The sequence below is a fragment of the Cibotium barometz genome, chromosome 7, assembly GCF_041138505.1.
Source record: "Cibotium barometz isolate CiBa-2024 chromosome 7, ASM4113850v1, whole genome shotgun sequence".
NCBI classification, from domain to species: Eukaryota; Viridiplantae; Streptophyta; class Polypodiopsida; order Cyatheales; family Cibotiaceae; genus Cibotium; species Cibotium barometz.
This window is the reverse complement of record NC_141052.1, coordinates 25,761,087-25,774,177: the sequence shown is the minus strand read 5'-3', so window position 1 is coordinate 25,774,177 and position 13,091 is coordinate 25,761,087. Positions and strand designations below refer to the sequence as shown.

Sequence of the window (13,091 nt, the reverse complement as noted above, 5' to 3'; positions counted from 1 at the left end):
ATAGAAAAGAGAAGTGACACAAGGAGTTTGCTGAAAAGAGAGCCCAGAGAAAAGACAAGACTTACTCTTGGTAATAATAAGAAAGTGAAGGATGCAAGAGAGAAATATAGAGATGTAAGAGAGCTGCTCCATGAAGAGAGGTGGACATAGTAGAGATAAAGTTAAAGAAGCTTTTGGATAACCACAATAGGGTAGCACATATGCATCATCCATTGCCATCTGAGACATTAGAACCAATGACAAAGAAGGCATATTCTGGAACAAGGATCTATTTAGAAAATTAGACCAAGAACTGATCAAAAGGTTTAAAGAGACCTTACAAGTGGGCCAAAAAAACAACTGGTCACAAATTGATAAAATTTACTCTAGCCAAAATAAAGCTAGGGGAAAAGTAAAGATCATTGACGTGGAGGTAGTAGGAACCTCAAGCCGCAAACCCTACAAAAGCAAATTGATAAAATTTACTCTAGCCAAAATAAAGCTAGGGGAAAAGTAAAGATCATTGATGTGGAGGTAGTAGAAACCTCAAGCCACAACCCCTATAAAAGCAAGTTAAGAATGAAGAAGGTAAAAAAGGAGAAGAAGAGGAAGAAGATACGGTAGAAGAAAACTTTAAAGACATAATAGAAGACATAGTAGAAGGCCCTATCTTATCTAGAGACAATCACACGTTGGAAGGCCTGAGAATGGGGAATTAGGAGTAGGAGGTAGTGGTTGTCAACGATAAGAGGAAGTGGTGGAGTAAGAGAAGATCAAGCTCTGGTAGAAAAGGATCTTGAAAAGCAACCCAAAAAATAAAAAAGAACCCAAAGACAAGGGCACAGAGAAGCATAAAAGAAAAGTACCATCAGCACATCAAAAACTTATGTAAGCTAGACTAAAATGAAGATAACTATCGAGATTCCTAGGAACCCAACACCAATCATGCAAGGGAAGGATTTTCTAAACACCTAAGTTGTCAGAGGATTTTCTACAGAGGGCTAAGACCTGATTGGTCAAAAGAGGGCAAAATCAATTTGATACCATTCTCAAGGGTATAGGAAGCATGACCAATCTATAATTTTTTAGCACACATATTGGAGCCCAAATAAGATGCATAAGATACATAAACATGAGATACAGCTTCAATTTTTAGATTAGCCGCCCAAATTTATCATGTCTATCTTCAACCTTTTCCCCTTTTTCCAGGAAAAAGGCTAAAGCGGAGACTAAGAAGACTTTGACAAAAAACCAAAAGATGGCGGCTCAAGAAAATGAGTGAAAATTGAAGGAAGATGATGAGTAAAAGAAGTAGGAGAAAGTATACAAGGCCAAAAAAGATGCCAAACACACCACAAGAAAGGATAAGGAGAAGGTGCATCGACCCACTTACAACACATTACTCGTCTCGTTGATAGGTACAACCTTTTATAATCAAAACATAAGGACTTAGATAGGGATAGCAACCTCAAACTCAAGATTTAACCAACAATCCTAGGAGATCTACCTTATGTGGAAGCTTCTCACATCACCCTAATATACAAACTTAAAATAGATGACTATGAGTGGGAGGAAGCCATCCTCAGCACGAGCAACATGACTACCCTGAACATGCTAGCTAATAACCTAGTTCGTTAATTAGAAGCAAAGATGACAATAGCCAAAGCAATATAGGAGGATGTTGAAACGAGAGCGTTGCTCCATGAAGAGATGGTGTTATGGCTAGTTTTTTTTGGTATCTAGATCTCAACCATTCATAGAGAATTGCACAAACAAGCAACAATGGTTGTGGGGTACTTATCTTATTGTTAACCCCATTTTGAGGTTAACTTAGCATCTCTCCCATTAGATAAGAGAGATAGCACAATAAGTGTCATGAAATGACACTATAAATGTTGTAATTATGCAAATGGCTGGAAATACCCAAACCTATGTATTGTGTAATCATTTAGTTCATCTTTTTTGAAGTTTTGGGTGCCCAAGTGTGAATAAGGGCTAGTTGTATAAATAACAAATTCTCATAATGCAAGACATAATCCCCCTTTTATGCCAATTTAGTTTAGTCTTATCTCGTTGCTCTCTTGTGCCTATGGTGTGTGTGAGAGAGAGAGAGTTGAGAGGAGAGAGAGCTTCATTCATGGTGCATGTTCCTCTTATGCTTGTGTTCATGAGGGTGATAGTGGAGAGGAGTGAGTGTCCTTGTATGAGGAGGCACATCCTCATATCATTAGCACAACCTGAAGTCTTTATCACTGATACAAGCTTGGATGCTGGCAAGTTCCCCATCGCAAGGTGTAAGGTAAGCAATATCCATTACAACAGGAGAGGGGTAGTGTAGCCAGTAGCATTTTTGGAGGTGATGTGCTACTAGGGATCCATCGGTTTCTTTCTACTCCATTTATACTCCTTGTCATCTTCTTACAAGTCCCTTTTCCCTTAATATGGCTTCTTGAAGCTGTGTGATTGGTTGAGAAGAGAATAAGTTATGGAAAAAGTTATGTAAGAAGGGAAAAAAAGAGAAAAAGAAGGGTTTTTTTAAATATTGTTTTAGCATTTGAAATGGTTGTTTACATTGTTTAAAAGTTAGAAAAGCAACAAAACAAAGCATTTGCATTTGTACTTGCATGGTGGGAACTCAATAATCACGTCGTGATTATGTAGGAAATACCCATTTTTTATATTTTTTAAGAATCTTAAAAATTTGAAAAAGTAAAGAGTCATTGATCCTATTGCTAGCTATCACTTGAACATTCATGTTGCAAAGGAACAATTTAGAAATTTTGAATTGGAGAAATTAACATTTGCAGCGCCAAACCATTGATTTTTTGTCAAGACTTGTAGAATCACGTCATCGTGATTCTGCAGTCTGCAAAATCATGCCCGTGATTTTTGATCACGTCGTGATTCTTTGATAGATTTCATCTTATCTTATCTTATCTATTTGTGATCACGGATCACATCCCATGATTGTTAGAGAATTGTTAATGTTACTTTGCCATGTCATAAATCATGCCTTTGAGAATCATGCCCATGATTGTTAATCACACATGCGATTGGTAATCACACTATGATTGCCACATCACCAATCACGGTGACCCGCTGTTGGAATTATTTGAGCCTCAATAATGTCGGCTGTATCTAGATTGTTTTGGTATGGACACCCTCGTAGGTGTGAACTCCCCTTATTAAGGATTAGGTAAGAAGAGAAAGCCTTAGTGCCTATAAAAGCATTGTAGGTGCTGAATATCACCTACGTTTTCGGACCCCTCTCCAACAACGTCCTCGTCTGCAGCCCCTCAGAGATCTTCTGCCGACATTGGAAACACAGCCTGGCTCTTTGAACGCTGCCTGCTGTGGCCACCTTATCACCTGCGCCCCAGCTCTCTAGACGCCACTGGAATATCACTGAACATCAAAGCCTGTAAGCAGTCGTTCACATGAAGATACACAACCTTGAGTTTTGTCACACTCTAACTAGTGTTCACATGGACACCTTCTCTTCGCTTTTGAGCCCTTCTTCATCACATGTGAGATCCACGACTCCATAGCACCCATCCTCTTATCTTTGGGATCATGTGCTTCATCGATGAGTGCTTTAGTAGCTTCATCTACATCTATCCCCTGTCCATTGCCGCCCGCAAGAGGATTTACACCGGCATCGAGTCAAGGGTTCTCCGCTCAGGTAGCCCCCCAAAATCTGAATATTTTAGATGCCATCTTTTTGTTGTAAAGCCTTGATGCTATAAAAGGAAAAGATGTATTCTTATCCGAGTTAGCAGTTAGGGGTGACTAAGTAATAATCTCAACTCCAGTCATAAGTTGATTGAGGGAATAGTTATGGCACGAGCTAGCTCGGCACAAGAGGTGTGCATCGCTAGGTCACCTATCTACATTGATGTAATGGAGTTGGGAGTTGGTTGCTTCTTTTGCATTTGGGTCTCACCACCTTCACTCCAAGGTGAATTATCTAGAAGCTACGTGGTGTGGGTTGTATCCAGGCTGTTTTGGTGTGAATGCCCCTTATTAAGGGTTCGGTAAGAAGATAAGGCCTTGGTGCCTCTAAAAGTATCGTACATGGTGGGAGTATTATTATATAATACAATCATTCTTTTTTGGTGCGACTATCTCATACTTGGAGCTCCATCTCCTTTCTCCCTCAAGCCTCATCTCTCTCCACCAGACATCCTCATGGTGAAGTTGTTCTAGCCTCCATAGCCTAGGCACCTTATTTTCTAACACCCACTTGACAATTTGATAAGAGTGATATCTGAAACAATTATTAGGGGCCTCAGGGAACTCATATATACATTCATTGAACTTATTTGGGTGAAGATCACCAGCATGATTCTTGATCCTGTAAGATCATGTTATGAAGAGCATAATGAGCCCATCCTAAACATGATAAATAGCTATAGGAAATGTACATATGATAGTGTGAAGAAGAATCCAGGAGGTCAAGGCGGCACATGGCCAGGGGATAAGCGCAGGTGCGCAAATGAACATAGCAAGTGCATGGATGAACAAAGGAAGTGTGTGACGCAGGTTCTGGAAGAAATTGAGGCGGTGACGCGGGTTGAAGAGGCACAATTGTGATCATTTTGGGGGACTCTCCAAGTCGCGAGATCACTAGAGAAAGAGAAGAGCACTGACTCCAGTGGAGTGGTCTCTTGCAATTCTATTTTCTTGTTTGCAGCTTGCAGGCTAGAGAACCTGCAGTTTGTGAAGATTACGGACAATGAGGAGCAAAACAGTGTGAGTTTTTGATTTGGATCAGAGCGGAGGAAGGGCTGGAATCTAGAGAGTCTGCAAGGAGATGAGTCTCCTTGGACTTTTGAGTAGCACCTCTGTAGGTACTTGATCCAGACCAAGACTTCTTCATCTCTAGCTGCTTTTTGTCAGCAGAGTGCTGAATCCTGTGAAGTTTAAAGTCATGGGTCTATCTGTGGAGGATCCCTAAAGTTGTCTTGTGTTTTCTTCTATTTTCTTGAAGACCCAAGTCTAAGGGCTGTTGAGACAGATATATGTTTTGTCTATCTGATGAAGTCAGTGAGTTTGAGTTGAATCAGTTGAGAATGGTTACTAAGTCTTTTGTTTTGAGGTTTTTGATATGATGAATGAGTGTGTTTGATTGAGTTTATGGAGATAAAACTCTTGAGAGTGTGCGTGTGATGACTAATGAACTGATTCTGAGGCAGAATCAGATGAGAGAGTACAGAATCAATTGAGAGTCAACTGAGCTTCAGAACTGTCAGTTGTTGAGGGTGTATTGATCTTGTTTTGTTTGCCTAAGTTGGTGGGAAGTGTTTCTGGTTCTAGTCTCACAGTCAGAGTTGTCAGCTACTAGAACTCAGAAGGTTTGTGATCTAAGTGATGTTTCTGTGGTGGATCAGCTGGTGTGTCACAGTGTCCACAAGGTTGGGTCCTTCCGACGATAGATTGTTTTGAGGGTTTAGAAGTACCAGCAGATGTAATGGAGAGAGAATCTACATCAGTTGGATCAGTTTAGTTGGTTGGTTGGGTACAGTCAGTTCGGAGGCAGCTGTGTGTCAGTTGCAGTCACATCATAGAGCTCAATGTGTGATATCTCTTGGAGTTTAGAGGTGCCTGAGGGCCTGAGGATGTCAGAGGACATTTGGAGAGGTTTCTGCCTTAGTTGAGGGTTCTGAGTCAACTGATTCTGCATCAGATTGCTGAGGCAATTTTCAGTGAGATCAGTCAAAGAAGGGTTAGAAGAGGGTTAGCAAGGTGTCCAGGGAGGTCTTGGGGATGTGTATGTAAGGACAGCTAATGCTGGAGGATAATAGAGGAGCCTAGAGGGGAGCCTAGAGGACAGGTTTTTGACTGGGGATTAGTGGAGGATTTCGAAGGCAGAAAATCTGAGATGTTCTGTATCAGTTGGGACTTGTTTTGGTCAGCTGGAAGTCAACTGTGGTTAGCTGAGGGACAAAGAGTGATGGTCGGGGCTTTTGGAGGTCTGAGCTGACCTGAGAGGATAGCTGAAGCCATCAGTAGCTAGATCAGATAGGGAGGTTGGGAGGGTGTTGAGGTGTCCCCTTGAGTCAGGCTGAGGGCTGGGGATAGCAGCCAGGTTGATATGTGCCCTTGGAGCTGGGATTCAAGTGTCCCCTAGTTTTGATCCCATAGTGTCTTCTTCTTGTGTGCCTTTGCTGGTGGTGTAGTAGAGGCCATCACCAAGCCACCACACATCATTTGGTGCCCCAACTAAGGATCAGAAGGCTTTTATTTAGGGCTTTGGTCAGCAGGTTGGAGTCCATATGTTGATCAAATCAGGACCCATGGCTGATTTTGGTTATGAAGAGTTCAGGGGTCAGAAGGGTGAGGATGTCATCCAGTTTCTGAGGAGGATAGAATTGGTGGCTTTGAGCAATGGCAGAGATGATGATGCCTATAAGTTGAGGATGGTAGACTTGTTGTTAGAAGTTGAATACAGGGAATGGTTTGAATATGAGGCCATGGATGCTGACAGGGAAAGTTGGGACATGTTGGAGGCCATGAAGAGGAAATATGGAAAGGTGGATACCCCAAAGGACTTGTGGAGAAAGCTGACTAGGTTGAGCCAAGGAGAGGATAAGGAAATGTTAGATTTTGTGGAGAGATTTAAAGCTGCTTGGAAGAGGATGGGAGGAAGTCAGGTTCCTCCTGACTTTCTAAAGAAGGACAGGGTTGTTGGAGGATTGAATGGAAGGATCAAGAAGAAGGTGGAGGTGAAAGACCCACTGACTCTTGCAGAGGCGGTAAAGACTGTTGTGTATCAAGAGAGGAAGGCTAGACAGAAGGCTAGTTTGAGTGTGCCATCCACCAGGCTAGGTGGAATTGATTTGTTTGATGTTTGTCTTACTAGAAGCAGTGCGCCTATTGTGAATCATTATGAAAGTGGTGTATCTGAGGATGAAAGGACAATGAATCAAAGTATTTGTGAAGAGACGGAAAGTGCAGGTTGTATGACTATGGAATTTGGAAGTGGTAAATGTTGACAAAGTGGTGAAGGGAAGCCCAGAGACAAATGAGTCAACTGTGGAGGGATAGATGGTCCCTAATATGTTGGAAATATCATGTGAGCTCGAGATGAGATTGCTTCATCAGAAGATGTGCATGTGGACTCTGAGGATTTGTTTTGTGATATGGAAGAGTGTGAGATGGAGGGTCTGGCAGAATTCCATTTTTATGATGACACATATGTTTGCGATGCTAGCATGGCTAAGAGACATATGCGCTTGAAGATATGGATAATGGTATGGGTAGTGTTGTGGATGTTTTGTTAGATGATGCCTTAGAAGGTGTCTATGCTTTGTTTAAAGAATCTGTGGGTTTAGATGGTGATGAGAAGGTGGATGCTGATGTGAGCGTTGTAGTGAGAGTCTATGATGATGAGGTTTTTGATGCTGTAAGCAGGCTTTGGGATGAGAAAGTCGTGGATGATGACCGAGAAGTGCAACAGGTGTTTGATTTGGGCTCTTTGCTTGATGGAGTTCAGGATGGAGATTTTTTTTATGATAGTGAGGGTGTATTGGAGGAATGGAATAAAGGTGGACGTGATAAAAAATCTAGAGAGTTTGCAAGGAGATGAGTCCCCTTGGACTTCTCAGTAGCACCTCTGTTAGATACTTGATCTAGACCAAGTTTTCTTCATTTGTAGCTGCTTTTTGCAGAGTGCTGAATCCTATGAAGTTTGAAGTCATGGGTCTATCTCTGGAAGAGGACCCCTAAAGTTGTCTTTTGTTTTCTTGTATTTTCTTGAAGCCCCAAGTCTTAGGGTTGTTAAGAGAGAGATATGTTTTTGTCTATCTGATGAAGTCAATGAGTTTGAGTTGAATCAGCTAAGAATGGTTGCTACGTCTTTTGTTCTAAGGTTTTTGATATGATGAATGAGTGTGTTTGATTGAGTTTATGGAGATAAAACTGCTAAGAGAGTGAGTGTGATGACTCTTGAACTGATTCTGAGGCAGAATCAGATGAGATAGAGTACGGAATCAATTGAGTCAGTTGAGCTTCAGAACTGTCAGCTGAGGGTGTGTTGATCTTGTATTGGTTTGTCTGAGTTGGTGGGAAGTGTTTATCGTACTAGTCTGACAGTCAGAGCTGTCAGCTACCAACAGTTAGAAGGTTTGCGATCTAAGTGATGTTTCTGTGGTAGCTGTGGATCAGTTGGTGTCAGCAGAGTGACCATAGGGTTGGGTCCTTTGTGAGGATAGATTGTTTTGAGGGTTTAGAAGTGTGAGCAGATGTAGAAAAGAGAGAATCTACATCAGTTGGATTAGTTTAGTTGGTTGGTTGGGTAAAGTCAGTTGTTCGGAGGCAGTTGTGTGTCAGTTGCAGTCACATCAGAGAGCTCAGTGTGTGATATCTCTTGGAGTTTAGAGGTGCCGAGGGCTTGCAAATGTCAGAGGACATTTGGAGAGGTTTCTACCTCAGTTGAGGGTTTTGAGTCAACCGGTTCTGCATCAAATTGCTAAGGCAGTTTGCAATGGGTTCAGTTAGAGAAGGTTCAAAAGAGGGTCAACAAGGTGTCCACAGAGGTCCTTGGGATGTGTATGTAAGGTCAGCTGATGCTGGAGGATATTAGAGGAGACTAGAGGACAGGTTTTTGCTGGGGATTAGTGGAGGATTTTAGAGATAGAATCTGAGCTGTTCTGTATCAGCTGGGACTTGTTTTGGTCGGTTGGAAGTCAGGTGTGGTGGTCAGCTGAGGGACAAAGAGTGATGGTGAGGGCTTTCGGAGGTCTGAGCTGACCTGAGAGGACAGCTGAAGCCGTCAGCTGGCTAGATCAGATAGGGAGGTTGGGAAGGTGTTGAGGTGTCCCCTTGAGTCATCTGGAGGGCTGGGGACATCAGCTAGGATTCCAGTGTCCCCCAGTTCTGATCCCATAGTGTCTTCTTCCTATGTTACTACTGGTGGTGTAGTAGAGGCCATCACCTAGCCACCACACAACGTCAACTGCTTGAGACCTTGAGTGTCATCAAAATAAGTGCTCAGGGGTATTTCTAAGGTTGCCCCGACACTAGGGGTAGCTGAAAACACCTGAGAATAAATGAAAATTTTACTGTGTTTTCTAAATTATTTCCGTGATTAACTTTCACACTTATTTATCAAGTGGACCAAGCAAAAGACTAAGGACAAGAAATATATAATAGATGTACTATGAACACGGAGTTTCTAAATCCCACGGGCTAGCACTTTGATAAAATTTGGGCCAAAGAGCAAATGAAATTTCATCTCTCTAGGAGTTCGACATACGTTGATAGGTAAAGCATGGTGGGCCCTATCTTAACCATTGCTTAAACAAGGAGTGGAGAATTGCAACAAAGCAGTTTAAAGAGAGCTCACAAGGCCATGCATAACAAAGAGCAGTAACTTAACACAAATTGGTTATGATGGGCCCCTCACACTATGGTACAGGTGGGAAAGCCACCTTTTGTGCAAACTTTGTAAATATGATCACTTTTTGTCCATTCATCTGTTTATCTTATGCATATTATTGCTTAAGATTATTAATTTATTTTTCTACAAATCGTGTCGATCCAGCTCACCAACAAAAAAAGAATGCAGTTGTTTTGTCAAAGACATCATGAGAAAGAAACATGGCAATGGATTCTTGAAAAGGGTCAATAGTTGAAGCTCCTATCGAGGTGAATATTGTCTTTTGTCTTTTCTAACAAAATTATAGTTCTTTGTGTATTTTTTTTCCTTTCTATTTGTATAGGATGATATTATGATGATGATGATGATGATGATGATCTTGAGTATGAAGACATATAGGGCACTCTTAACATTTTTTATTATTTAGAACGCATGGTTGAGGATATGATCCCTATTTTTATATATATCATAAATGTACCTTTAGTTTTTTTAAAAGATATTAAATGTAATGTCTTTCTATGATTTTAACTATTATGAGATCTTTGTCTTCTTAATGTGTTCTTTCTATTGATGATGTGTACTTAAATTTAATTAAAATTTTTGAGGTAAAATGTGGGAGATTAATTCCTCCCATTCTGCCCCAAATTGTTTATGATTTTTTCCATTTTTTATAGTTATTAATGCAGTCTAAATTTTACTAAACTGTAGTTATAAATGTGGTTATAAATAGAGCTATAACGTGGCCCAACCACGAACCTATAGCCACTCATTTGTCAACAATGTTTATAATCACGAAACAAGATTTTTTCTCTCTAAATACTTTGTTTTCTTCACGGATAGAAATGTGAGCATACCCCCTATTTCTTGTAGTGCTTAATCAAGATCATCCATTATGGATGAGACAACCAGGGGTGATAACGATCTTGTACATGTCGACATCCCCATGGAGGCATGATAACCCTGTGGATGACTTGGTAGATTCCAAAGGGAGTGAGAACAATGGTTATGATGAGGATGATGTGTTGAATAGGGTCAGAAAGCAGAAGGCAGTCATTGAGAAAGCTGCAAAGGGAGATTCGATAAAGGAAGATCCAAAAGAGGGAGATGGGATAGAGGGAGAGCCTCCAGGGGTGACCATGGATAAAGATGGGAATTATCTTGAGCATTCTTCCATTTTTTCTTGGTTTTTGTATTTTGTTATCTATTTCACTAGGTAAAAGTATGTCAGAAAAGGAGGTTTTTGGTGCCATGAAGCGAGGGATAGAACCCAAAAAGAAAAGTGTTGTACAGTCCTTGTACAAGAGCAAGAAGAGAAAATATCAAAAGGGTATGTATGTATATCCAAAGATGCACATTCTGAGACTTGTTCATGCAGTATTTCAATTACAGTCTTGATGTAATTGACCTTGTTGTTGTAATTGACACTATAGACAAGAATAAGGAAGACACGCAATACTCTAGAGGACTTGGATGATATTACAGAGGCAGTTGTGGTGGAAGACACCAAAAAAGCTGCAGAAGACAACCTGAACATGCTTGGAAAAGACATCCCACAAGATGGGATCAAGAACAACCAAGGTACAGAGAAGAAAAACAATGAAAAGCTCACAAAGGTGGTAGATATTATTTCCTTTTTTTCAACTTTCTCATCTACTACTAGCTCTAAGGAAGATGACCTATTGGATAACACTGTACTAGGTAGCCTTCTCCCAGCTGTTGATTCAAAGAATAGGAAATTTGGTCACAAGAAGACTTCTAATATTCCTATAAATGAGCCTAGTAAACTCCCAATTGTAGGAAAAGATTCTCTATGAAGTGAGAACATTGTATCTGTGCTAGTTTTCTTACTTTTTGTATGACATGAAATGCAAAAATCATTTTATCTACACTCCCCTTTTCTTGTTTTTTGTTATTTTACTCATGTATTTAGATTTGTATATGTCATTGTTACTTATAGGTGATACTAAAAAATGTCCTGCCTCAAAAGGAGTTTCTTATATTTGATATGAATGGCATTTTGGTAAAGAGATGGTGGAAGGACACTCCTACATTGGCCCCAGGTGGTGACCTTCACAGATTGGGCAACCATGTTCTCTCTTTGACTTGGTTTGATGCAATTATTGAAAGCTTTAGGGGCTTGCTTTGAGTTTGCCACGTGGAGTAGCATGACCTTGAAGAATGGAGAGCCCTTGGTCTCTTTGATAGAAAGGCAATTGTCTTGGGAAGGTGGACCACGCTTCAACTTCAACTTTTCACAGGATGAATGCCATACTATGGAGGAATACCACCATCAAACACAACCGGAGGACATGTGCTAGCTAAATCCCTTTAGTTCATTGGTTTTTCATGGGGTTGACTTCGATCTCATGCACACTGTGCTGATTGATGACAGTTTTCTAAAGGTAGTACTGAATCCAATCAGTACTTGCATAACTCCTGCGTCCTATGAAGGAGATTCCAATGATAAGGAGTTGTCTAAGTACTTGTTGGCATACTTGATGAAACTAGCAGATTTCATAGGTATCATTCATTAGTTTAAATTAAGGTACCCATATGAAGTCCACATCATCAAGTCTATTGGCAGATGATTGTGGTGAGGATCCTCTTACACTTTTCCTTGAAGCCATTTTTGCATATTATGCTAAAATGGATGATAGCAATGCTCTCATGAGATTTCTACTTGTAGATCCAAAGCCTACAAGCTAGGAGGATGTCCAACAAAAAATCAAAGAGCTACCATATGGCACATTGGATAACAAGTGCATGCACAAAACCCATATGATAAACATTATCCACCATTTTGTGGGCCTTGAAGGCAGCTTGTAAACAACTTGGTTATATGATGCCAAGTGTTATCATCTTTGTAAATGACCTTGTAATTGTAGACTGGTACTTTTGGTTAATTTTGCAGCCAATGATCTTATCTTTGTACATGACCTTCTTGTAAAATAAGCCATTACATAAATAAAAACTTTGCCTATTGTTAGTGTTGAAATTTCAGAATGTTAGTGTTGGTACACTTGTCTTTGTTACTGTCTACATTTATAAGTGTAAGTTTCAATAAAAGATGTCATTTTTCAGACTATCTTGAGGATAGCTCAACAATGTAGGTTTGTGGAAGCATAGTCCTCTTCTGAAGGTGCTTTGGCATGAAAAAATTGGTGTGGATTACTCCAGATCTGCTATGAATTTGGTCATCATCTCAACCTCCTCCATGGCGCAAAGGCAAGAGTACATTTTGGCTTAGAGGCAACACTTATCTCTCTACAAACATGTACTTTTCTTCTTAGAACTGGGCTAAAAACCATGGATTTTTGGATGAAGATCAAATATCTCATGGTGTTGTAATAAGAAGCACTTACACATTCTCCCAAGATTCTAGTGATATGTCTTATGAATGTGCAAGAGTGTTGTCCAAGAAGTGAGATTTATGATGGATGAAGGTTATGTTGAGTATGTTGTGAATGTGCAAGAGTGTTGTCTAAGAAGTGAGATTTATGATGGATGAAGGTTTTGGATCAAATTATGACTAGCTGATGTTTGTTGAAATCAATGACTAGTATGTTGCCATCCTTTACTTGCTATGAGAGGAATATTTTGGGTTTCTTGCACATCACCATGTAATAGTCCTTGTTATCTTCATTTGTAGGGGACCTAAGTACTACAAAATGGTCACCCATCTCAAGCATGTTACCTAGCTGGTTTTTATCCATTGAGTATGTTATGATGAACA

The 13,091-nt window shown here is 40.4% G+C and overlaps 1 protein-coding gene across 10 annotated transcripts; it reads left to right on the top strand.

Annotated features, from left to right (window-relative positions):
• Positions 1-3,189: 3,189 nt before the first annotated feature.
• LOC147636828 (uncharacterized) lies at positions 3,190-12,830 on the top strand. 10 transcript variants are annotated; one of them, XM_086800388.1, is made up of 4 exons: positions 3,190-9,627; positions 10,572-10,685; positions 10,789-10,936; positions 11,316-12,380. In XM_086800388.1, exon 1 carries the CDS (start codon positions 6,255-6,257, stop codon positions 6,972-6,974), a length of 720 nt encoding a protein of 239 aa, XP_086656514.1. In that variant the 5' UTR covers positions 3,190-6,254; the 3' UTR covers positions 6,975-9,627; positions 10,572-10,685; positions 10,789-10,936; positions 11,316-12,380. The 10 variants fall into 10 exon arrangements, 9 of the variants coding, with proteins under 9 accessions (XP_086656514.1, XP_086656513.1, XP_086656512.1 ...); XM_086800387.1 differs by having other exon boundaries at positions 10,572-10,936; XM_086800386.1 differs by having other exon boundaries at positions 10,229-10,936; positions 11,316-12,379.
• Positions 12,831-13,091: the final 261 nt, after the last annotated feature.